General features: G+C 36.4%; 1 protein-coding gene and 2 pseudogenes across 1 annotated transcript; all 3 read left to right on the plus strand.

Annotated features, from left to right (window-relative positions):
• The first annotated feature begins 801 nt into the window (after positions 1-801).
• Positions 802-1,404, plus strand: LOC128042909 (maturase K-like). The gene has a single exon (XM_052634337.1). The coding sequence runs from the start codon at positions 802-804 to the stop codon at positions 1,381-1,383; it is 582 nt and encodes a 193-aa protein (XP_052490297.1). The 3' UTR covers positions 1,384-1,404.
• Positions 1,405-2,066: 662 nt separating this feature from the next.
• LOC128042342 (photosystem II protein D1-like) lies at positions 2,067-3,184 on the plus strand (annotated as a pseudogene).
• Positions 3,185-13,792: 10,608 nt separating this feature from the next.
• LOC128042921 (protein Ycf2-like) lies at positions 13,793-20,714 on the plus strand (annotated as a pseudogene).
• The last annotated feature ends 6,506 nt before the right edge of the window (positions 20,715-27,220 follow it).

The following is a 27,220-nucleotide window of genomic DNA, read 5'->3' on the forward strand; positions in this document are numbered from 1 at the left end:
GCATGTCGTAGCAATGGAGAATTCTAAGAATCATTTTTTTCAGATCATTCCAAAAAAAACCGCTTTTTGAATTTTTGGTGTGAAACAAAAAGAATGAATTGAATTCAAAGTTGGGTCCGATGAATAAATGGATAGAGCTCTACGACCCCAATTATAGGAAAACAAAAAGTAACGAGCTTCTATTCTCAATTTGAATGATTACCTGATCTAATTAAATGTTAAAAAGAAATTAGTGCCTAATGTGGTAAAGGTTTTTCTCATGAGTAAATTTTGATTTTTTTAGGAGTCATTATTATTAGGCATTCCCTTTATGGGTTAGCCAAAATCCAGTTTTTGGACAAAACAATAATTTGTTTTCTCAAATGATAGCGGCAGGGTTTGCAGTCATTGTGGAAATTCCATTTTCCTTACGATTAATATCTTACTTACAAGGGGCAGAAGTCGCAAAATCTCGTAATTTACAATCAATTCATTCAATATTTCCTTTTTTAGAGGACAAATTCTCACACTTAAATTATGTGTTAGTGGCACTAATACCTCATCCTATCCATCTAGATATCTTAGTTGAAGCCCTTCGCTACTTGGTAAAAGATGCTTCTTCTTTACATTTATTACGGTTCTCTCTGTACAATTATTGTAATTTGAAGAGTTTTATTACTTCAAAGAAATCTATTTCAATTTTTAATCCAAGATTATTCTTGTTCCTGTATAATTCTCATACATGTGAATATGAATCCATTTTTATTTTTCTCCATAATTAATCTTCTCATTTACGATCAACATCTCTGGAGTCTTTCCTGAATGAATTTTTTCTATGGAAAAATAAAGTATCTTGGCAAAGTCTTTTATAATGATTTTTGGAACAACCTATGGTTGTTCAAAGACCCTTTCATACATTTTAATAGGTATCAAGAAAAGTCAATTTTGGCCTCAAAGGATACGTCTCTTCTGATCAATAAGTGGAAATATTCCTTTGTCGATTTATGGCAATATTATTTTTACTTTTGGTCTCAATCAGGAAGAGTCCGTATAGATCAATTATCTAAATATTCTCTCGACTTTCTGGGCTATCTTTCAAGTGTGCAATTAAATCCTTCAGTGGTACGGAGTCAAATGCAAGAAAATTCATTTCTAATAGATAATGCTGTGAAGACGTTGGATACAAGAATTCCAATTACTTCGCTCATTGGATCATTGTCTAAGGTGAAATTTTGTAACACATTAAGGCACCCTATTAGTAAGCCAACGTGGGTCGATTCCCCCAATTTTGATTTTATTGACCGATTTGTGCGTATATCCAGAAATCTTTCTCCTTATCACAGTGGATCTTCAAAAAAAAATTTTGTATCGAATAAAATATATACTTCGGTTTTCTTGTGTTAAAACTTTGGCTCGTAAACACAAAAGTACTATTCGTACATTTTTAAAAAAATTAGGTTCGGAATTTTTGGAAGAATTCTTTACTGAAACGGAATAAGAACATTTTTTCTTTGATCTTTCCAAGAGGTTTTCTGCTTTGCGAAAGTTCTATAGGGGATGAATTTGGTATTTGGATATTATTTGTATCAATGCTCTGGTCAATCATTCATGATTGGTTATGAAATTATGTGAATTCAATTCCAATAAAAATGGCAATTTTCTGAAATGATGAAGAGATAACAAACAAATTTATTCATTTCTAGTATTAAATGTTTAGGCAGTAAGAATAACAGGGGATTGATCAAGTATTCCACTTTTTTTAGAGTCTGTTTATGGAATAAACAAGACTCTAAATAGTATAAGATGGAGCTTGAAGAGAAGATTCAGTTCGAGTCCCGGCCAACCCATTTTTATTATCATATCAAAATGCTATTCCTAATAGAAGATTGGAATGATTTGGATATATATAATATCTATATCAATCCGTATTTTCTTTTTCTAACTTAAGAAAAAAAATGATAAATCTAGATACGATCCTAGATGTATATTTTCTATTTGATATTGGTTGACACAGGTATATAAGTCATGTTAGACTATTGAATAATAAGCCTTCAATTATCTAGTTCTAGAAAATTTGTGCGCTTAGGAGTCCTTGATGATTAAATAAACCATGATTTTACCATGACTGCAATTTTAGAGAGACGCGAAAGCGAAAGCCTATGGGGTCGCTTTTGTAATTGGATAACCAGCACTGAAAATCGTCTTTACATCGGATGGTTTGGTGTTTTGATGATCCCTACCTTATTGACCGCAACTTTTATATTTACTATCGCCTTCATTACAGCTCCTACAATAGATATTGATGGTATTCGTGAACCTGTTTACAGAAACAATATTATTTCTGGTGCCATTATTCCTACTTCTGTAGTTATAGGTTTGCACTTTTACTCGATCAGGGAAGCAGCATCTGTTGATGAATGGTTATACAATGGCGGCCCATATGAGTTAATTGTTTTACACTTCTTACTTGGTGTAGCTTGTTACATGGGTCGTGAGTGGGAACTTAGTATCCATCTGGGTATGCGCCCTTGGATTGCTGTTGCATATTCAACTCTTATTGTAACTGCTACCACTGTTTTCTTAATCTATCCAATTAGTCGAGGAAGTTTTTCTGATGGTATGCCCCTAGGAATCTCTGGCACTTTCAAATTCATGATTGTATTCCAGGCTGAACACAACATCCTTATGCATCCGTTTCACATGCTAGGCGTAGCTAGTGTATTCGGTAGCTCCCATTCAGTGCTATGCATGGTTCCTTGGTAACCTCTAGTTTGATCAGGGAAACCACAGAAAATGAATCTGCTAATGAAGGTTATAAATTTGGTCAGTAGGAAGAAACTTCTAATATCGTAGCTGCTCATGGTTATTTTGGTCATTGATCTTCCAATATGCTAGTTTCAACAATTCTCGTTCTTTACATTTCTTCTTAGCTGCTTGGCCTAGAGTAGGTATCTGGTTCACCGTTTTAGGTATTAGCACTATGGCTTTCAACCTAAACGGTTTCAATTTTAACCAATCCATAGTTGATAGTCAAAGTCGTGTAATTAATACCTGGGCTGATATTATTAATTGTGCTAACCTTGGTATGGAAGTTATGCATGAACGTAATGCTCATAACTTCCCTCTAGACCTAGCTGCTATTGAAGCTCCATCTACAAATGGATAAGACTTTGGTTTTAGTGTATACGAGTTTTTGAATGTAAAGGAGCAGTAACCACTTTCTTGTTCTAGCAAGAATGTTGGTATTGCTCCTTTATTTCGATTTAGTGGTTTTTCTTTTCTTTACTTTACCTTTTTTATAAAATATATATAAAAATAAAAAGAAGTAAAAAATCTCTTACTAAAATTTTGTAAAGTTTTTTATTTTAGGGTAAAAATAAAAGATAGAGATTGGAATTTTCTATATATTGGATCTTAGAAATAAGATAAAAAAAAGAATGATGACTGATAGAAATAGAAATCGTTATAATTTGTATTTGAAATATTTAAACAAGTAAAAAAATATTATAGAGTATAGTAATTGTAGGGGGCAGATGTAGCCAAGTGGATCAAGGCAATGGATTGTGAATCCACCATGCGCGGGTTCAATTCTCGTCATTCGCCCATGTCATTTTTTTAATAAATGATTTGCTACAAAAGGAATTTTTAGTGAACGTGCCATTTTTTTACTTTAAAAATATATAGTTTTTGTTTTTGTAAAGACGAAGAAAAAAATAATCTCTCCTACTTACTCCGTCGACGAAGAATCAAATTATCACTATATTGATTCCATTTTCTACTTCTTCCAAGTGCAGGATAACCCCAAAGGGTTGCGGTTTTTTTTTCTACCAATTGGATCCCTCCCTTCACCACCCCCATGGGGATGGTCTATAGGGTTCATAACTACTCCTCTTACTATAGGACACTTACCTAGCCAACATTTAGATCCGACTCTACCCAAACTTTTCTGGTTCACCCTAACATTCCCCACCTATCCGATCTTTGAGCGGTTTTGGATATCAAACGGACCTCCCGAAGGTAATTTTAATGTGGCCGATTTCCCCTCATTTGCAATAAGTTTCACAACAGCACCCGCTGCTCTAGCTAATTGTCCATCCTTTCCAAGTGTGATTTCTATGTTATGTATGGCCGTGCCTAAGGGCATATCGATTGAAGTACATTCTTCTTTTTGATCGATCAATCAAAACCCCTTCCCAAACTATACAAGCTTCTTCCAAAGCATACGACTTTCTAGATGTAGATAATGATATCTATACAGATGGATTCATATCATTCTTATCATATAATTCTTATATATATTGTACAATGAAGTACCACATGAGTGGATATATAGGAATTCAAATCTGTCGAACCACAGATGTTATGATCTTTTACATCCTAAGTCTTCCCGTTCCGTCATCTGGCTTATGTTCTTCATGTAACATTCAGACCGAATGACTATATCAAATTACGTCGATACTTCCACATATTATGGGTAGTATAGGAGACATCTCTATTTTTCCCCTGGGGAATCTTTCGAATTACCACTACTTAGCTTTCAATTCACCTCTGACCATCAAATGAAATGTGAATAACCCGTCCTTCTCTCTTTGAAACAAGGGACGCTTCTGGTTCTATCGGTGCTTGAAACAATTTTGTCTTCTCTATATTACTATATCTCTAGAGTCAATAATTTTATATGAGGAACTACTATACTCAATCACTTGCTCCGTTACTCTTCATTTTTCTGTTGAGGTCTATCCTATAGAGGTACTCAAATTGGATCAGTGATTAATTTTTAGGTTTCATCGTAAACCTAATTGGTTCCTTCCAATTACGTAAATCAATAGTTCAAACTGCACTCAAAGGTAGGGCATTTCCCATTTTTATAGGAACTTTTGTACCAAAAACAATAGTATCTCCAATTATAGCCCCTCTGGGATGTAAAATATATCTATTCTCACCATCCCCATAGTGTATGAGACAAGTGTATGCATTTCAATTAGGGTCGTATTCTATGGTTACGACTCTACCATATATGTCTTTTTTATTTCGTCACAAATCAATTTTACGGTATAGACGCTTATAACCTCCCCCTCTATGCCTTGCGGTAATGATTCCTCTGGCATTACGACCTTTACCATAACAATTGATGTGAGCTTGCCTACGAACCAAGAGAAGCTCGACCAAGAGGCCATCAAGTTGCCAATTGGTCCGATAACGCGAGCTCGAGCCAAGCAATTTAAGGAGGCTATTTCAGCAATGTTGGAGCGAATTTTACTACAGTTTATAAATATGTCCTTAATTAGTACACGTGTTTAATATGTTATTTTTGTTGAATTGAATGTGTCTAGATTTCATTAAATTTGTCTGAATATAATACATGTTCTAATTATGCTTAGCTGAATTAATATATCTTGTTCAGTTAATATTTAATTTGTCACAATGTCAATTAGAGTGTTCACAATATGTTTTAATTTAGTTCAACTGAAATTGTTAAATTAATTAAGTTCATTTGTTTTTATTTAGCTGCAGCCGAATGTGGAGATACATTGGGCAGATTCATGCATGGGACGATGCACTTGCAGCTGGTACAATTCATGCATTGAAGCTGAATTAATTTGGTTACTCTACACAGCAACTATTTAGCCAAGAATCATCAAGCCATTCAACTTCCAAGGCAACATAATTTCTATTCACACTTTGACCATTCGGTTCAGCCAAGTTCACACTATGAGGCTCTTCAAAATTGTCCATTCATACTTTCAAATGGCTGTTCAAGTAGCCATTTAATGTTGGTAATTTTTTAGCTAGAGTTGCATAATGAATTACCTCATTTAATTCCATTAGCCGAATGTAGCTGTTGTTAATTCCCAAACTTCATTGGAAGCTATTCATTAGTCTCCATTTAGCCGAACCTTGATGCAACCCATTCATGAATTCAATCCAGAACTTGGTTCAATGTTTTATTTAGTTATTAAGTCTTGAACTTGTCCATTCGGCTACTAGTCACTTTGCTATATATAGTTGCTGAATTTCTTGTAAAAGGACTTTTTGCCAAAATTCTGAATGAACTATATTTTTGGTGAGCTAATTCACTCTCCTTATTCTCCAAAGCTCAATTGACTTATCTTCACAAGTGGCGTCAATCTGACTTTGTTTCTGAACTTATCACCCTTGGTGTGGCGTTCAAATTATACCGAGGGTTCCTATTTTACTAAATAGAGGGTCTCCGTTTTTATTCAAATTGTTCCTTTTTCTTTGAAACCTTTTAAGCCGGGGTCCTTATTTTCTAATAGGGGTTCGTTCTTTTTCATTGAAAACCCAACATTCATCATATCACAAACACCTTTGCTACTTTAGTCATACAACTTTTAAAACGCAAAGACCTGAAAATCGTTTAAAGTTGACACTACCTAATTTCAATCGGGAATCCATTACGACTCGTCATTACATCCGAAATGAGCTCGTATCAGTTGGTATCAGAGCTAGTTAAATTAGGTACGTAATCATCATTCGAAAAAAAAATTTGAAAAAAATCAAATTTAAAAAAAGAGAGAATATATACATTACAAAATTAAAAAAATTTTGTGTTAAAAAAAAGTATATCGAATATATATAAAAAAGAAGAGATTGTATGTATTGATTATTGTTCGAACAATTGACACTCTTTTCTAGTAGTGCTCTGTTATTTACGCCACAATCTTAAAACCAAATTTCTTCTTTCCAGCCTACTCTAAACCATATCATAATTCCTTTGTATTAGCCCTTTTGAAGCCGACCGACAAGTTATGTATAAGTCTAAGGTAGCTTTTCAGAATATTGAGAGTTGGATTTGAGAGGTAAAAGGCATGAGAGATTACATCAAGATAAAAGCCAAAGTTGAATGAAAACACGAGAGGAATGAATCTTTTCTTGTGAGGTTTTGTGGTGAGGATATTTTCGTATCACAAATCATTATGTCAAGGAGTCTGAAACATCGAGCAACAAGCGGAGGAGCTTCGAATGCCACTGGTGGAGGAGTAAACCTTCAACCACGAAGAAATGTTCCCGGAGGCGGAGTGCCTGATCTTCAAGTGCAAGCTATTGTATGAGAAATCTCTCGATTGTTCCAACCCCAATTCGATTCCCTCAATAAACGAATGGAACGAAGTCAACGTGCGAACACCCCTCCAATCCCAAGAAGAGAGCAAGAACGTCCTTGGCAGCATGCAAATGACTTATATGAACCAAGCGACGTAGAAATTGAACAAGGTTTGCGACAAAGCGCAAGGCGACGAGGCCAACGAGGACGGGGACAAAGAGATCGAGAGTAGCCTGATGATGACTTAAAGAACATTAAGATGGCGATTCCTGCTTTTCAAGGAAGGTCAGATCCCGAAGCCTATCTTGAATGGGAGAAGAAGGTTGAATTATTCTTCGAGTGTCATAATTACTCGGAGAGCAAGAAGGTTAAATTGGCTACTATAGAATTTTCCAACTATGCCATAATATGGTGGCATCAACTCACTTTGAGTCGACGACGCAATGGCGAACGTCCCGTGTCTACATGGATGGAAATGAAGGCAATAATGAGAAAATGATTCATTTCAGCTTACTACCACCGGGAGTTGTATCAAAAGTTACAAAGCTTAACTCAAGGCTAACAAAGCGTGGAGGATTACTACAAGGAAATGGAAGTGGCCATGATTCGCACTGATGTGGTGGAAGATCGAGAAGCCACCATGGCACGATTTCTCGCCGGCCTTAACTGTGAAATTGCAAACATTGTCTAACTACACCACTATGTTGAGGTCATTGATATGGTCCATATGGCCATAAGGTTTGAAAAAAACTAAAGAGAAAAGGTACGTCACGAACTTTCCCTAACACTTCTTCAACGTCTAGGTGGGGGCAAGGGACCAACAAACGTGACATACCAAGTCGAAACAAAGAAGTGAGTGGTGCAACCAAGTTCAACAAACCGATTGCTGAAACAAGTAAGGGAAAGATGGAAGCTCAACTGAATAGATCTTGAAGCATTAAGTCTTTCAAATGCCTTGGAAGGGGTCACATTGCGAGCCAATGTCCAAATCGGAATGCGATGTTTGTTCGAGACGATGGAGAGATTAAATCTGAAAGTGAACAAGAGAATGAGGCCATTGATCAACTCGAAGATGAAAAAGAAGTAGAACAAGCCGAGAATGGAGAAATTTTAGTTGTGAAAAGAAGTCTTACTCTGCAAGGCGTTGAAAATGAACAACAACGCGAAAACATTTTCCATACGCGATGTCAAGTGGAAGGTAAGATTTGTTGCGTTATAATTGATGGAGGAAGCTGTACAAAAGTGGCTAGTACGTTGATGGTGGAGAAACTTGGATTGGCCACCACCAAACATCCCCATCTGTATAAGCTCCAATGGCTTAACGATGGTGGAAAACTTAAGGTGACAAAGCAAGTGCTTATTTCATTTTCGATTGGAAAGTATCAAGATGAAGTGAAGTGTGATGTTGTTCCGATGCATGCTGGGCATCTTCTTCTTGGACGCCCCTGGTAATTTGACAAACGTGCGATTCATGATGGATACACGAACTGATTTACTTTTAAACACTTGGGATGAACGGTGACGTTAGCTCTGCTAACACCCAAACAAGTTTATGAAGATCAACTCAAAATGAGGAGTTCTATTGAAAAATCAAAAGAAAATGAGCGAGAGAGAAAAAAATGAAAAGAATGTAGAAAAGAAGAAAAGCAAAAAAATAAGTGATAAAAAAAGAGGGAACGATGCAAAAGAAAAAGAAAAAGAGACGAGAGATGAGAATGAAAAAAGAGTTTGTATATAAAAGAGAGAGAAGTCAAAAAATCGATGTTGTTAAAACAACCATTGTTGATTCTTTTGTACAAGGAAAGTCTGCTTGGTACTAACGAATTTGATGATAAGTTACCCTCTTCTGTTTTTTCTATGTTGCAGGAATTTAAAGATGTTTTCCCGGAAGAAATCTCGAGTGGGTTACCACCTATTCGTGGAAATGAACATCAAATAGATTTTGTACCGAAAGCCGCGATTCCAAACTGTCCTGCTTATCAGAGCAATCCTGAAGAAACAAAAGAACTACAAAAACAAGTGAATGAACTTCTTAAGAAGGGCTATGTGCGTGAAAGCCTTAGTCCCTGCGCCGTACCTATTTTGCTTGTTCATAGGAAGGATGGAACGTGGAGAATGTGTGTAGATTGTCGTGCTATAAACAAAATTACCATCAAGTATCGACACCCTATACCGCGATTGGATGATATCCTTGATGAGTTGAGTGGTGCGAGTTTGTTTTCAAAAATTGATCTCAAAAGCGGATATCACCAAATACCTATGCGTGAAGGTGATGAGTGGAAGACTGCCTTCAAGACGAAGCATGGACTTTACGAGTGGCTCGTTTTGCGATTTGGCTTAATGAACGCACCAAGCACATTCATGAGACTTATGAATCATGTTTTAAGACCTTTTATTGGTAGATTTTGCGTAGTATATTTCGATGATATATTGATTTATAGCAAGACCTTGGATGACCATGTAACACATTTAAAGGCTGTTTTGGAAGTTTTGAGGAAAGAGACTTTATATGCTAACTTGAAGAAATACGATTTTTGTACTAACAAGATTGTGGTTCTAGGTTTCATTGTTAGCTTGGAGGGCCTTGAACTTGACGACGAGAAGGTTAAGGCGATACAAGAATGGCCCCGTTCGAAAAATGTTTCCCAAGTTCGAAGTTTCCATGGATTAGCCAGCTTTTATCGTCGGTTCGTGCCAAACATTAGCACTTTAGCTGCACCCATAACTGGGGTTATCCGTAAGAACTCTAATTTTGTGTGGGGAGAAGAACAAGAAAAGTCATTTCTAAAAATTAAAGATTGTTTAACTCATGCACCATTACTAGCATTGCTGAATTTTGATAAAACTTTCGAGTTAGAATGTGATGCATCAGGTTTAGGTATTGGAGCCGTGTTGATGCAAGATGGACGCCCTATCGCGTATTTTAGTGAGAAACTCAACGGCACCATCCTAAACTATCTGACGTACGATAAGGAGCTATATTCGTTGATTCAAGCCTTAGACACGTGGCAGCACTATCTTTGGCCCAAAGAATTTGTAATCCACACCTATCATGAATCCTTGAAGTATTTAAAAGGGCAACATAAGCTGAACAAGCGACACGCTAAGTGGGTAGAATTTCTCGAATCTTTTCCCAATGTCATTAAATATAAAAATGTAAGGAAGACGTTGTGGCTGATGCACTATCTCGAAGGTATGCTTTATTAAATATTTTGGATGTTAAATTGATGGGGTTTGTATTTCTTAAAGATTTATATGTCAATGATACTGACTTTGGTGAATTCTTTAGGTTATGTGCAAAGGGAGACTACGAGAAGTACTATCAACATAATGGGTACTTATTCCGAGAAGGAAAGCTTTGTATACCCCAAGGGTCCGTTCGAGAGGTGTTGATCGAAGAAGCGCATAGTGGTGGATTAATGGGGCACTTTGGTGTTGCTAAGACTTTAGCTACACTTCACGAACATTTCTTTTGGCCTAAGATGCGACGAGATGTTGAACGATTTTGTAATCGATGCATTGCATACAAGCGGGCTAAGTCACGAATAAAGCCCCATGGTTTGTATAAACCATTACCCATTCCTGAAACCCCGTGGACTGATATTTCCATGGATTTCATGCTAGGTTTACCAAGGAGTAAAAACGGCTGAGATTCAACATTTGTAGTTGTGGATAGGTTTTCGAAAATGGCCCATTTTATAGCATGTCATAAAACTGATGATGCCGTGAATATTGCTAATTTATTTTTCAAAGAAGTTGTCAGGTTGCATAGCATGCCTAAGACGATAGTGCCTGATTGAGATGCGAAATTTCTTAGCCATTTTTGGAGGACACTATGGGGGTGACTTGGAACCAAGCTGCTGTTTTCTACCACTTGCCACCCGCAAACGGACGGCCAAACCGAAGTGGTCAACAGAATTTTGTCTACATTGCTTCGAGCAATCATCCAGAAAAATTTGAAGGCTTGGGAAGAATGTTTACCGCATGTGGAGTTTGCGTATAATCGAGCTGTTCACTCAGCTACCAAACTTTCTCCTTTCGAAATTGTTTATGGTTTCAATCCGTTAACACCACTTGATTTAATGCCATTGCCTTCTAACCAACTTGTGCATGTAGATGAAAAATGCAAAGCTGATTACGTCAAGCAATTGCACCAACGAGTTCGAGACAACATTGAGGCCAAGACCAAGAACTATGAACAACATGCTAACAAAGGCCGTAAGCGAGTTGTGTTTGAGCCAGGAGATTGGGTTTGGTTGCATATGTGCAAGGAGAGATTTCCAACGCAAAGACGATCTAAACTTCTTCCGAGAGGGGATGGATCGTTTCAAGTACCTGAACGAATTAACGATAATTCTTATAAGCTGGACTTGCCTGGTGAATACAATGTTAGTGCGACCTTTAACATTTCTGATTTGTCTCCGTTTGATGCAGAAAGCGATTTGAGGACAAATCATTCTGAAGAGGAGGGGAATGATGTGAGCTTGCCTATGAACCAAGAGGAGCTCGAACAAGAGGCCATCAAGTTGCCAATTGGTTTGATAATGTGAGCTCGAGCCAAGCAATTTAAGGAGGCTATTTCAGCAATGTTGGAACGAGCATGGGAAAGTGAGCGCAAGGAGCTCAAAAACGAATTCAATTTTTTCAATTTTTGGGAAGCTGAATTCGTTCCAGCTAATTAATTTGCTGCTAGAATTTAGACCATTTAAATTAAGAATTTAATTAAGTTTTACTACAACTTATAAATATGTCTTTAATTAGTACAAGTGTTTAATATGTTATTTTTGTTGAATTGAATGTGCCTAGATTTCATTAAATTTGTCTGAATATAATACATGTTTTAATTATGCTTAGCTGAATTAATATGTCTTGTTTAGTTAATATTTAATTTGTCACAATGTCAATTAGAGTGTTCACATTATGTTTTAATTTAGTTCAGCTGAATTTGTTAAATTAATTAAGTTCATTTTTTTATTTAGGTGCAGCCGAATGTGGAGATACATTGGGCAGATTCATGCATGTAGATTCATGCATGGGAGGATTCACTTGCAGCTGGTACAATTCATGCATTGAAGCTGAATTAATTTGGTTACTCTACAAAGCAACTATTTAGCTAAGAATCATCAAGCCATTCAACTTCCAAGGCAGCATAATTTCTGTTCACACTTTGACCATTTGGTTCAGCCAAGTTCACACCATGAGGCTCTTCAAAACCGTCCATTCATACTTCCAAATGGCTGTTCAAGTTGCCATTTAATATTGGTAATTTTTCAGCAAGAGTTGCATAATGACTTACCTCATTTAATTCCATTAGCCGAATGTAGCTGCTGCTAATTCCCAAAGTTCTTTGGAAGCTATTCCTTGGTCTCCATTCAGCCGAACCTTGATGCAACCTATTCATGAATTCAAGCTAGAACTTGGTTTAATGTTTTACTTAGTTATTAAGCCTTGAACTTGTCCATTCGGCTACTAGTCACTTTGCTATATATAGTTGTTGAATTTCTTGTAAATGGACTTTTTACCAAAATTCTGAATGACCTATATTTTTGGTGAGTTAGTTCACTCTCCTTATTCTCCAAAGCTCAATTGACTTATCTTCACAAGTGGCATCAATCTGACTTTATTTCCGAACTTATCACCCTTGGTGTGGCGTTCAAATTATACCGAAGGTTCCTATTTTGCTAAATAGAGGGTCTCAGTTTTTATTCAAATCATTTCTTTTTCTTTCAAACCTTTTAAGCCCGGGTTCTAATTTTCTAATATGGGTTCGTTCTTGTTTCATTGAAAACCCAACATTCATCATATCACAAACACCTTTGCTACTTTAGTCATACAACTTTTAAAACGCAAAGACCTGAAAATTGTTTAAAGTCGACACTACCTAATTTCGATCAGGAATCCATTACGACTCGTCATTACATTCGAAACGAGCTCGTATCAACAATGTTTTCCGTAGATCAAATTATTTTGTGGATTGGATTTCACTTGACTATCTATGGCTCCATTGCGTGTGCTCAGGGTAGAAGTTTTTTATAAATGTATCACAAGGCTATTAAGTATTTTGATTTCAGTTCTTTTCGCTCTAAGAGGTAGAATAGAATAACCTGGTTGAACCGTAATGATCATACTCCTGTAATGCATTGTATGTCCCATAATTGGTCCCATTCTTCTTCCCTTTCTAGGGAGTCGATGACTATTCATAGCTATTACCTTGACACTAAAGAAGAGTTTGACCCAATGCTTTATTTCTATCCTAGTTGATCTAAATTCGACAGTAGAAGTATATTGATTTTTGACTAATAAACGAATACATTTTCTGTAACTACTACATATTTGATTCCATCCATAAAGCTATTTTCTTCCCTATGAGTTCGAGTCTATATAAGAATGCTAGTTTCTACTGTTCATATGTTATGATATGATAAAGCTATTTTCTTCCCTATGAGTTCGAGTCTATATAAGAATGCTAGTTTCTACTGTTCATATGTTATGATATGAATATACCACACCAATTCGTTATGTATAGATGATAAGATTCCATTGATACAGAGCCAATTCTAATAGACTTATTGGAGGGTCCCATTGGCGTGCATCCAGTAGGAATTGAACCTACGAATTAGTTATTTATGAGTTGGGTGCTTTAACCATTCAGCCATGGATGCTTAGCGGGGATCCTCGTACATGGTGAATAACCAAATTCTAATTGAAATTAAATCTTTAGGATAAATCAATGCAATTTAGGAGGAATCAATGAAAGGACATCAATTTAAATCCTGAAGCTTCGAATTGAGAGAGATATTTTAGAGCGATCAAGAATTCTCGCTATTTATTAGATTCATGGACCCAATTCAATTCAGTGGGATCTTTCATTCACATTTGTTTCCACCATGAACATTTTATAAAACTCTTGGACCCCCGAATTTGGAGTATCCTACTTTCACGCAATCCATAGGGTTTAACAAGCAATCGATATTTCACGATCAAGGGTGTAGTACTATTTGTAGTAATAGTCCCTATATACTGTATTAACAATCAAAATATGGTTGAAAGAAAAAATCTTTATTTGATAGGGCTTCTTCCTATACCTATGAATTCCATTGGACCCAGAAGTGATACATTGGAAGGATCTTTTGGGTCTTCCAATATTAATAGGTTGATTGTTTCGCTCCTGTATCTTCCAAAATGAAAAAAGATCTCTGAGAGTTGTTTCCTGGATCCGAAATAGAGTACTTGGGTTCTCTTAATAACTAAAAAGTGTATCATGCCTAAATTTAACCGGGGTTCGCGTTGGTGGAGGAACTAGATCGAAAAAAATAGGGATTCTTGTTGTAAGATATCTAATGAAATCATTGCTGGAATTGAGACCTCATTCAAAGAGAAAGATATCAAATATCTAGAGTTTCTTTTTGTATATTATATGGATGATTCGATTCGCAAGGACCATGATTTGGAATTGTTTGACCGTCTTTCTCTAAGTAAGAGGCGAAACATAATCAACTTGAACTCAGGACAGCTATTCGAGATCTTAGTGAAAGACTGGATTTGTTATCTCATGTTTGCTTTTTGAGAAAAAATGCCAATTGAAGTGGAGGGTTTCTTCAAACAACAAGGAGCTGGGTCAACTATTTAATCAAATGATATTGAGCATGTTTCCCATCTCTTCTCGAGAGGCAAATGGGCTATTTCTTTGCAAAATTTTGCTCAATTTCATATGTGGCAATTCCGCCAAGGTCTCTTTGTTAGTTGGGGAAGAGTCCACATGAATCGAATTTTTGGAAGAACATATCGAGAGAGAATTGGATTTGGTTAGACAATGTATGGTTGGTAAACAAGAATCAATTTTTTACCAAGGTATGAAATGTATCTTCAAATATTCAATATGATTCCACAAGATCTAGTTTCGCTCAAGTAACAGATTCTCGCCAATTGAAAGGATCTTTTGATCAATCTAGAGATCGTTTTGATTCCATTAGTAATGAGGATTCAAAATATCACACATTGATCAATCAAAGAGAGATTCAACAACTAAAAGAAAGATTGATTCTTTGGGATCCTTGCTTTCTTCAAACAAAACGAACGAAGATAGAATCAAATTGATTCCTTAAGTGCCTTTCTGGATATTCCTCAATCTCCCAACTATTCACGGAACATGAGAAGCAGATGATTATTCATCTGCTTCTGAAAGAAATCGAAGAATTTCTTGGGATTCCTACAATATCCCTTTTTTTCTTTTTTCTCTGATAGATGGTCAGAACTTCATCTGGGTTCGAACCCTACTGAGAGGTCCACTAGAGATCAGAAATTGTTGGAGAAAGAATAAAATGTTTCTTTTGTCTCTTCCAGGAGATCAAAAAATAAAGAAATAGTTAATATATTCAAGATAATTATGTATTTACAAAATACCATCTCAATCTATCATATTTCATCAGATCCGGGATGTGATATGGTTCTTAAAGATGAACTGGGTAGTGCCAATAAGATTTCGTTCTTGAACAAAAATCCCTTTTTTTTATTTCATCTATTCCATGACCATAATAGAAGGGCATACACATTACACCGCGATTTTGAATCAGAAGAGAGATTTCAAGAAATGGTAGATCTATTCACTCTATCAATAGCCGAGCCGGATCTAGGTATTATAAGGGATTTTCCTTTTCTATTGATTCCTAAAGATTGGATTAAAAAAATTTCTTGAATGAGGTATTCAACTCTAGGGATGAATCGAAAAAGAAATCTTTATCAGCTCTACCTCCTATTTTTCATGAAGAAAATGAGTCTTTTTATCGAAGGATAAAAAAAAATGGGTCCGGATCTCTTGCGGGAATGATTTGGAAGATCCAAAACCAAAAATAGTAATATTTGCTAGCAACAACATAATGGAGGCAGTCAATCAAGATAGATTGATCCAAAATCTAATTCAAATCCAATATAGCACCTATGGGTACATAAGAAATGTATTGAATCGATTCATTAAAAAGAGTCCATCTGATCGCAACTTCGAATATGGAATTCAAAGGGATCAAATAGGAAATGATACTCTGAATCATAGAACTATAATGAAATATAAGATCAACCAACATTTATCAAATTTGAAAAAGAGTCAGAAGAAATGGTTCGATCCTCTTATTTTGATTTTTCAGACCGAGAGATCCATGAATCGGGGTACTAATGCATATAGATACAAATGGTCCAATTGGAGCAAGAATTTCCAGGAGCATTTGGAACATTTCGTTTCTGAGCAGAAAAGCCTTTTTCAAGTAGTGTTCGATCAATTACGTATTAATCAATATTCGATTGATTGGTCTGAGGTTATCGACAAAAAAGATTTGTCTAAGTCACTTCATTTCTTTTTGTCCAAGTTACTTCTCTTTTTGTCCAAGTTGCTTCTCTTTTTGTCTAACTCCATTTTTTCTTTATGAGTTTTAGGAATATCCCCATTCATAGGTCTGAGATCCACATCTATGAATTGAAAGGTCTGAATGATCAACTTTGCAATCAGTTGTTAGGATCAATAGGTCTTCAAATTTTTCATTTGAAAAAATTGAAACCTTTCTTATTGGATGATCTAATACTTCTCAAAAACCAAAATTCTTGATTAATGGAGGAACAATATCACCATTTTTGGTCAATAAGATACCAAAGTGGATGATTGAATCATTCCATACTAGAAATAATCGCAGGAAATCTTTTGATAACATGGAATCCTATTTTTCAATGATATCCCACGATCAAGACAATTGGCTGAATCCCGTGAAACCATTTCATAGAAGTTCATTGATATCTTCTTTTTATAAAGCAAATAGACTTTGATTCTTGAATAATCCACATCACTTCTACTTCTATTGTAACAAAAGATTCCCTTTTTATATGGAAAAGGCCCATATCAATAATTATGATTTTATGCATGGACAATTCCTCAATATCTTGTTCATTCGCAATAAAATATTTTCTTTGTGCGGTGGTAAATAAAACATGCCTTTTTAGGGAGAGATACTATTTCACCTTCACCAATCGAGTTGCAGGTATCTAACATATTCATATCTAATGATTTTCCACAAAGTGGTGACGAAAGGTATAACTTGTACAAATCTTTCCAGTTTGCAATTTTATCTGATCCATTAGTTTGTAGAGCTATTTACTCGATTGTAGACATTTCTGGAACACCTCTAACAGAGGGACGAATAGTCAATTTTGATAAAACTTATTGTCAACCTTTTTCAGATATGAATCCATCAGATTCAGAAGAGAAGAACTTGCATCAGTATCTCAATTTCAATTCAAAAATGGGTTTGATTCACACTCCATGTTCTGAGAAATATTTACCGTTCGAAAAGTGAAAAAAATGGAGTTTTGTCTAAAGAAATGCATTGAGAAAGGGTAGATGTATAAAACCTTTCAACGATATAGTGCTTTTTCAACTCTCTCAAAATGGAATCTATTCCAAACAGATATGCCATGGTTCCTTACTTCGACAAGGTACACATATCTAAATTTGATATTTTTAGATACTTTTTCAGACCTATTACCCATACTAAGTACCAGTAAAAAATTTGTATCCATTTTTCATGGTATTATGTATGGATCAGATATATCATGGTGAATTCTTCAGAAAAAATTTTGTCTTCCACAATGGAATCTGATAAGTAAGATTTTGAGTAAGTGTTTACATGATTTTCTTCTATTCGAAGAAATTATTCATCGAAATAATGACTCACCATTGATATCGACACATCTAAGATCACCAAATGTTCCAGATTTCCTCTATTCAATCCTTTTCCTTCTTCTTGTTGCTGGATATCTCGTTCGTACACATCTTCTCTTTGTTTCCCGAGCCTATAGTGAGTTACAGATAGAGTTTGAAAAGGTCAAATCTTTAATGATTCCATCATACATGATTGAGTTGTGAAAACTTCTTGATCGGTATCCTACATTTGAACTGGATTCTTTCTGGTTAAAGAATCTCTTTCTAGTTTCTCTGGAACAATTAAGAGATTCTCTAGAAGAAATACGGGGTTCTGCTTTTGGCTACAACATGCTATGGGGTGTTCGTCTCGCTTATGGGGTCAAATCAATAAGTTCTAAGAAGAAATATTTGAATATCAATCTCAACGATATCATCGATGTCATAAGTATCATACCAAATCCCATCAGTTAAATTATTTTTTTAGAAATACGAGACATCTAAGTCATACAAGTAAAGAGATTTATTCATTGATAATAAAAAGAAAAAACATGAGCGGTGGTTGGATTGACGAGAAAATAGAATCCTGGGTCGCGAACAGTGATTTGATTAATGATAAAGAATGAGAATTCTTGTTTCAGTTCTCCACCTTAACGACAGAAAAAAGGATTGCTCAAATTCTATTGAGTCTGACTTATAGTGATCATTTAGCAAAGAATAACTCTAGTTATCAAATGATTGAACAACCGGGACCAATTTACTTACGATACTTAGTTGACATTCATAAAAAGTATCTAGTTCAATACATCCTGTTTAGCAAAAAGGCATATATTCCTTGCTCATTATCAGACAATCACTTATTCACAAACTTCATGTGGGGCTAATAGTTTTCATTTCCCGTCTCGTGGAAAACCTTTTTCGCTCCGCTTAGCCCTATCTCCCTCTAGGGGTATTTTAGTGATAGGTTCTATAGGAACCTGACGATCCTATTTGTTCAAATACTTAGCGACAAACTCCTATGTTCCTTTCATTACAGTATTTCTAAACAAGTTCCTGGATAACAAGCTTAAAGGTTTTCTTATTGATGATATCGATATTGATGATAGTGATTATATTGATGCTAGTGACGATATCAATGCTAGTGATGCTATTAATGATAGTGACGCTATTGATCATGACCTTGATACAAAGCTAGAGCTTCTAACTATGGTGCATGCGTTAACTATGGATATGATGTTGGAAATAGACCAATTTTATATCACGCTTCAATTTGAACTAGAAAAAGCAATGTCTCTTTGCATAATATGGATTCCAAACATTCATGATCTGGATGTGAATGAGGCGAAGTACTTATCCCTCGGTCTATTAGTGAACTATCTCTCCAAGGATTGTGAAAGATGTTCCACTAGAAATATTCTTTTTATTGCTTCGACTCATATTCCCCAAAAAGTGGATCCCACTCTAATAGTCTCAAATAAATTAAATACATGTATTAAGATACAAAGGCTTCTTATTCCACAACAACGAAAGAACTTTTTCACTCTTTCATATACTAGGGGATTTTACTTGGAAAAGAAAATGTTCCATAGTGATGGATTAGGGTCCATAACCATGGGTTCCAATGCACGAGATCTTGTAGCACTTACCGATGAGGCCCTATTGATTAGTATTACACAGAAGAAATCAATTATAGACACTAATACAATTAGATCTACTCTTCATAGAAAAACTTGGGATTTGCGATCCCAGGTAAGATTGGTTTAGGATCATGGGATCCTTTTCTATCAGATAGGAAGGGTTGTTGTACAAATTGTACTTCTAAGTAATTGCCCCTTAGATCTTATATCTATCTATATGAAGAAGAAATCATGTAATTAAGGGGATTCTTATTTGAACAAATGGTACTTCGAGCTTGGAACAAGCATGAAGAAATTAACGATACTTCTTTATCTTTTGAGTTGTTCTACCAGATCGGTCGCTCAAGACCTTTGGTCTCTGCCCGGAGCCGATGAAAAAAATGGGATCACTTCTTATGGGTTCATTGAGAATGATTCTGATCTAGTGCATGGCCTATTAGAAGTAGAAGAACCTCTAGTGGGATCCTCACGAAAAGAAATAGATTGTGATCAGTTTGATAATGATCGAGTGACATTGCTTCTTTGGTCCAAGCCGGGGAATCCCTTATATATGATGCAAAATGGATCTTGTTCTATCGTTGATCAGAGAAATCTCTATGAAAAATACGAATCAGAGTTTGAAGAAGGGGAAGGAGAAGGAGTACTCGACCTGAAAACTAATAGAGGAGGATTTATTTAATCACATAGTTTGGGCTACTAGGATATGGCGCCCTTAGGGCTTTATATTTGATTGTATCGAAAGGCCAAATGAATTGGGATTTACCTATTGGGCCGGGTCATTTTGGGGCAAGCGGATCATTGATGATGTAAAGGATAAGCTTCAAGAGAATGATTTGGCGTTCTTGCAGAGTGAAACCATGCTGTAGTAGGCATGAGATAGATCTTCTAAAGAACAAGGCTTTTTTCGAATAAGCCAATTCATTTAGGATCCTGTGGATCCACTCTTTTCCTATTCAAAGATCAACCCTTTGTCTCTGTATTTTCACACCAAGAATTCTTCGAAGATGAAGAGATGTCAAAGGGGCTTCTTACTTCCCAAACAAATCCTCCTACATCTATATATAAACGTTGGTTTATCAAGAATATGCAAGAAAAGCACTTCGAATTATTGATTCATCGCCAGAGATGGCTTAGAACCAATAGTTCATTATCTAATGGAATTTTCCATTCTAATAGTCCATCCGAGAGTTATCGGCATTCATCAAATCTGTTCCTATTTAACGGAAGGCTATTAGATCAACTGACAACGACATTGTTGAGAAAAAGATGGCTTTTCCCGGATGAAATGAAAATTGGATTCATGGAAGAGGAGAAAGGTTTCCCATTAGTTAGCCGAAAATATATGTGGTCATGAAATAGGGATTAAGTGGAACGGAATTGACTGGGTGGTAGAGTTGTGGAACCACATATTTCTTCCATATTTTGGACCTTAGCTTCATGAAATAATATGCTACTATTGAAACATGGAAGAATTGAAATCTTAGATCAAAACTCTATGTATGGATGGTATGAACTGCCTAAACAAGAATTCTTGAACAGCGAACAACCAAAGCTATTACTCAGTACATCAAAAAATTTCCATTAATGAAAGATGTAAATCCATTGGAAAATAAAAAATACGCATGTCAAATGAAATGGTTGTTACTATCTACTCTGATAACGAATCATTGGTTTAATTGAATAACTAAATAAAATAGATAGACCTTTCTCTTCATCTTAGGTCGATGGATCTTCTCAACTGGAGGATCCCCAATATGAATAATATATAGATAATACACATTATAGTTGACCGAGCCTAGTTTTATTCTAATTGTTTTATTCCAAAGAAAAGATATCCACGAGACGGTTCGACCTATTTAGATATTCACGACCGAGAAGTACTGGATTCTCTTTCGGATAGGTCCTAAAAGGAGAAGAAAAGTTGGAATGCCACCAGGCGTCTATTATTGAATTCACCCGACCCGTTAGTACCCATTTTTGGAACGTCAAGTGCCAAAGTCACAGAATGGGTAAGTCACCAATCCCTAAAACGGGCTATGTAATGTACTTTATCCACTGGGATACGGGGCATTTTACCAGAGGTTTATATTGTATCAATCTACCCTTGTGCGCGTGATTCTTATTGAAGCATATACTCGGGGGTGGGTGCAGGGCAAACGATTTCAAAGTGGACTCCCTATTCATTATATAGAGAAGATTACCAAGATCTCGTGATCCGCTGCCGAACTTATTCCAATTCAAAGAGCATTCTCAATATTATTCTTTGAAAAGGACTCGAACCTCCACGCTGTTTAGCACGAGATTTTGAGTCTCGCGAGTCTACCATTTCACCACCAAGGCGTCTTGAAAATGAATCGTATTCCATGAATATGATATCTATCTAGTGTGATGTATGGAATATATGACAAAGGCCCAAGTCGAACATCCAATTGCTTCGATTTGAAGTATCTGGAGGATGTCTATATTAAGATTATATTAAATATATATAGATTATATTAAAAAGATGGATAATCAAACCTATTTATTTCTCAATTCAATAGAAGAAAAAATAAAAGAGGTGAATAGGGTCCCAAATAATGAGAGATATCTAAAAAGAACGCCTGATTATGCCCATTCCTAATCCTAAATGGAATGTAACGACGTAGGGATCCATATGTAGACATAGTATCTATTTAGATACGCTCGAATAACCCATTATTATAATGAGAATGTATATAGCCCTATTCTGGTCTGGTCCGGTATGGAATGAACTTATAATCATGGAATTGACTCGATCACCAGATTATAGATTTTAAGTTCCTAACCCCAGCCCATTCCCATTTTGGGCGGAACAGATCTACTAATTCTTTGATTCCAGTTAGCAAAGAGGGACCTTGAACTAAGAAATAGGTTCTAGAAGCTAAACTAAAAAAGGGTATCCTGAGCAATCGCAATAATCACGTTCATTGATATTCCTGGTATAGTAGATGCTATCACACATACAATCATACTGAATTCGATGAAATTTTTTGATCTTAAAGGGGGTCTTCTATAATTTCGCACGTCAGGGGTTATTTCTTAGTTTTGTCCAATCATTAATAACTTGATTATTTTTTGATAATAGTAGATAGAAACAACGCTCGTAAGGAGTCCTATTGAAACCAAGAAACATAGGCCTGCCTGCCATCCACACCAGAATAAATGGAGTTTTCCAAAAAAACCTGTTAGTAGAGGAAGACCTCTTAGAGATAAGAGACATAGAGCTAAAGAGAGAGCCAAATAAGGATGTTTTGTGTATAATCCTGCATAATCTTGAATGTTATCAGTTTCAGTACGTAGACCAAATAATACAATGCAAGCAAAAGTTCCTAGATTCATGGAGATATAGAACAACATATAAGTTATCGTGCTCGCATATCCACCATTTTAGTCTCCAACAATTATTCCAATAATTACATATCTGATTTGACCTATGGATGAATATGCAAGCATATGTTTCATGCTTGTTTGAGTAATAGCAATAAGATTCCCCAATATCATGCTAAGAATATCTAGGATTTCCAGAAAAAAGATTCCATTCGTTTGATGAGAAATAAAAAAGAATATCAAAAATTTGAGTGGCTGAAGCCGAAGCAGCTACTTTCAAAGTAACATAAAGAAAAGCAATGACTGGAGTGGGAGAGTCAGAGTCGAAAAGAGGATTCCTCACTTTTTTCTCTCATTCAAAACCGTGCATGAGATTTTCATCTCACACAGCTCCTACGTGATAAAAGTAAAGAAGAACTTATCTTCTTTCCTTTTTTTATTACCTTCCTCGAGTATGTATAAGATCGAACCCATTCGATTTCTAAAATGGATTACTAATCCTTAAATTTTTGAGGAATCCTTCATCAGTGGTTGTCAATGACTAATTTTTCTTAATCTTTTTGACCTTGGTTCCATAGGACCAAGTCAGAAAGATTGAAATGGGATTAGATACCCCAGTAGTCCTAGCCGTAAATGATGGATACTAGGCGCTGTGTGTATCGGCCCGTGCAGTGCTGTAGATAACGAGTTAAGTATGCCACTTGAGGAGTACGTTCGCAAGAATAAAACTCAAAGGAATTTACGGGGGCCCGCACAAGTGGTGGAGCATGTGGTTTAATTCGACGCAAAGTGAAGAACCTTACAAGGGCTTGACCTACAGCGAATCCTCTTAAAAGAGAGGGGTGCCTTCGGGAACGCGGACACAGGTGGTGCATGGCTATCGTCAGCTCGTGCCGTAACGTGTTGGGTAAGTCCCGTAACGAGTGCAACCATCATGTTTAGTTGCCACTATTGAGTTTGGAACCCTGAGCAAACTACCAATGATAAGTCAGAGGAAGGTGAGGATGACATCAAGTCATTATGCCCCTTATGCGCTGGGTGACACACATGTTACAATGGACAGGACAAAGGGTCACGATCCCGCGAGGGTGAGCTAACTCTAATAATACGTCCTCAGTTCTGATTGCAGGCTACAACTCGCTTGCATAAATCCAGAATTCCTAGTTATCGTCGATCAGCCATACGGTGCTGTATTCGTTCCCGGGCCTTGTACACATTACCCGTCACACTATGGGAGCTAGCCATGCCCGAAGTCAGTACCTTAATCGCAATGAGAGGGATGCCAGAGGCAGGTCTAGTGACTAGAGTGAAGTCGTAACAAGGTAGTCGTACTGAAAGGTGTGGTTGGATCACTTCCTTTTTAGGGAGTGATAATGCTTGTTGGGTATTTTGGTTTGACACTGCTTCACACCCAAAAAAAACGAGCTACGTTTGAATTAAACTTGGAGATGGCAGCCTTCTTTCGTTTCTCGATGATGAGGTAAGATCAAGCCCATGAGCTTATTATCCTAGGTCGAAACAAGTTGATAGGACCGCCTTTTATGCCCCTGAGTCCCTCCCATGTGGCAACATGGGGGCGTAAAAAGGAAAGAGAGGGATTGGATTTTTCTCGGTTTTGGCATAGCGAACCCCCAACAGGAGGCCCGCATGACGGGCTATTAGCTTAGTGGCAGAGCGCGCCCCTGATAATTACATCGGTGTGCCTGGTCTGTGAGGGCTCTCGGCCACATGAATAGTTCAATGTGCTCATCAGCTCCTGACCCTGAGATGTGGATCATCCAAGGAACATTAGCATGGCGTACTTCTCCTGTTTTAATCGGGGTTTGAAACCAAACTTCTCCTCAAGAGGATAAATGGGGTGATTCAGGTGAGATCCTATGTAGATCTACCTTTTTATTCACTCATGGGATATAGGAGGTCTGGAGGGACCACCATGGCACCTCTTTTCTTGATAATCCATACATACCTTATCAGTGTATGGATAGCTATCTCTTGAGCATAGGTTTAGGTTCGGCATCAATGGGAAAATAAAATGGAGCACCTAACAACGTACCATTCGAGCCTTTCTTTTCATGCTTTTTCCTTAGGTCCAGAGAAAACTACAATTAATAGGATTTTCCAAATCCTCCCTTCCCAAAAGGAAGGATGTGAAATTCTTTTTCCTTTCCACAAGGACCAAGAGATTGGATCTAGCCGTAAGAAGAATGCTTGGTTGATAAATAATGCACTTCTTGGTCTTCGACCCCCTCGATCCTCTGAATACGATTAGTGCAATGGAATGTGTCTATTTATCTATCTCTTGACTCGAAATGGAAGCAGGTTTGAAAAAGGATCTTAGAGTGTTTAGGTTTTGGCTAAGAGGGTCTCTTAACGCCCTCTTTTTTTTTTCTTTCCATCAGATTTATTTCTTATTTCAAAAATACTTGCCATGGTATGGAAGAAGAGCGGAACAAGCACACTTAGAGAGCGCAGTACAACGAAGAGTTGTATGCTACGTTCGAGAAGGATGAATCACTCCCGAAAAGGAATCTATTGATTCTCTCCCAATTGGTTGGACCGTAGGTGAGATGATTTACTTCACGGGTGAGGTCTTTAGTTCAAGTCCAGGATAGCCCAACTGTGCTAAGGAAAAGAATAGAAGAAGCATCTGACTCCTTCATGTATTCTCCACTTGGCTCGGGAGATATATATCAGTTGGTAGAGCTCCGCTCTTGTAATTGGGTTTTTACAATTACGGGTTGGGTGTCTAATTGTCCAGGCTGTAATGATAGTATCTTGTACCTGTAACAGCCCGATTCTGGGCCTAGTTGGAACAGTGGTTTTGGGACCATAAATCTGATGAGGGAAAATATGATTATCATTTTATTTTTATGGTCTACACTTTCACAAAAAAAAATTCATGAAAATTTCGTTCGATTCGACGTTTGGCCACTTAATTTAGTCAAAGAACTAAATTGTAAAAAGTGTAAAAGTTGAGTTCTACATGTTAGAAGTGTCTAATTGTTATGAAATTATAAATTGGGGGTCCTTATATGGTAATTAGACCATTAGTTAATTGATAGACAAAAATAGACATAAGAAATGAGTGAAATAGGTTTTTTTAAAATGGGGGCATTTTAGTCATTTGGAAATAAAAAGAATAAAAATGGAAAAGATGGTAAAAATCATCATCTTCTCCATAGCTTGCTGCCAAATTTAGAAGGACTCCATAGCTAGGGTTTCTTCACTTTCTCATGCTCATAGTAAGTGCATCCTAACTCCGTTTTTAATGTTCTTCGCATTTTTGAAATCCTCGTAGCTCGATTTAGCTTATTTTATCAATAATTCATGTTAGGGTTCATATTTAGAAAAATACCCATAGGTGAAATGTGTTTATTTTGCTATTTTATGGTAGAATATGAAGCTGTAAATTATGTTAAACAACTTTTGCTAAGCGATTTTAAATGAAAACGGGTAAATTGACATAATCGGTAAAAATAATTAATGTTCAAAAGTGTGTGTTAGAGTGAGAATTTGATGTTGCCATAGAATGGAAAAATGTTCAGCATGTCATAAAACAGAAGAATAGGAGATGAAGTTTAATTTCTGAGCTTAGGGAAAAAAGTTTAAATATGCAAAAGTTTGGGGGCAAAATTGTAATTTTTTAAAAAGTTGGGTGGAGGACTATTTTAATAAATGTGAACATTAAGTGAGTTAAATTTGCTATTATAGATCAAGAAAGACGATAAGACTACCTCAAACGGGAAAAAGAGAAGATAGTGGAGTAAATTGCAAAATTATGATATTTTGCACCGAGGTAAGTAAACATGTGAATTAATGCATTGTTTTGATATTATTTAATATTTTTTGAGATTTAATTGAACATAAAATAATTAATTGACGAAGATCCTAAAAATGTGGTTAAGTTGGGAAAGGTGGTAAAGTGTTGAAAAATACGGTTTTCAGTTGAACACTCGGAATAGGCCGGAGTACATTGAATATAAAGGGGGTTGCTAAGTACTGATTCTCCCAAGGGGTTGCTAAGTGCTGATTCCCCGATTCATTGGTATTTCGATATATGATATATCATTCATGGACATTGATAAGATCCTTCCATTTCATTTAGCAGCACCTTAGGATGGCATAGAATTAAATTCAAGTAAAGTAAAGTTAAGGGTGAGGTTCAAACGAGGAAAGGCTTACAGTGGATACCTAGGCACCCAAAGACAGGGAAGGGCATAGTAAGCGACAAAATGCTTCGGGGAGTTGAAAATAAGCATAGATCCAGAGATTCTTGAATAGGTCAACTTTTGGAACTGCTGCTAAATCCATGGGCAGACAAGAGACAAACTGGCGAACTGAAACATCTTAGTAGCCGGAGGGAAAGAAAGTAAAAGTGATTCCCGTAGTAGCGGTGAGTGAAATGGGAGCAACCTAAACCGTGAAAATAGGGTTTTAGGAGAGCAATAAAAGCATCCTGCTGCTAGGCGAAGCATTGAAGTGTCAAACCCTAGATGGCCATAGTCTAGTAGCCAA

Source organism: Gossypium raimondii, chromosome 1 (assembly GCF_025698545.1).
Source record: "Gossypium raimondii isolate GPD5lz chromosome 1, ASM2569854v1, whole genome shotgun sequence".
In the NCBI taxonomy this organism is placed as follows: domain Eukaryota; kingdom Viridiplantae; phylum Streptophyta; class Magnoliopsida; order Malvales; family Malvaceae; genus Gossypium; species Gossypium raimondii.

Coding starts and splice junctions, on each gene's coding strand:
- LOC128042909 (XM_052634337.1), top strand. CDS start 802: ATGAATTTTTTCTATGGAAAAATAAAGTATCTTGGCAAAGTCTTTTAT.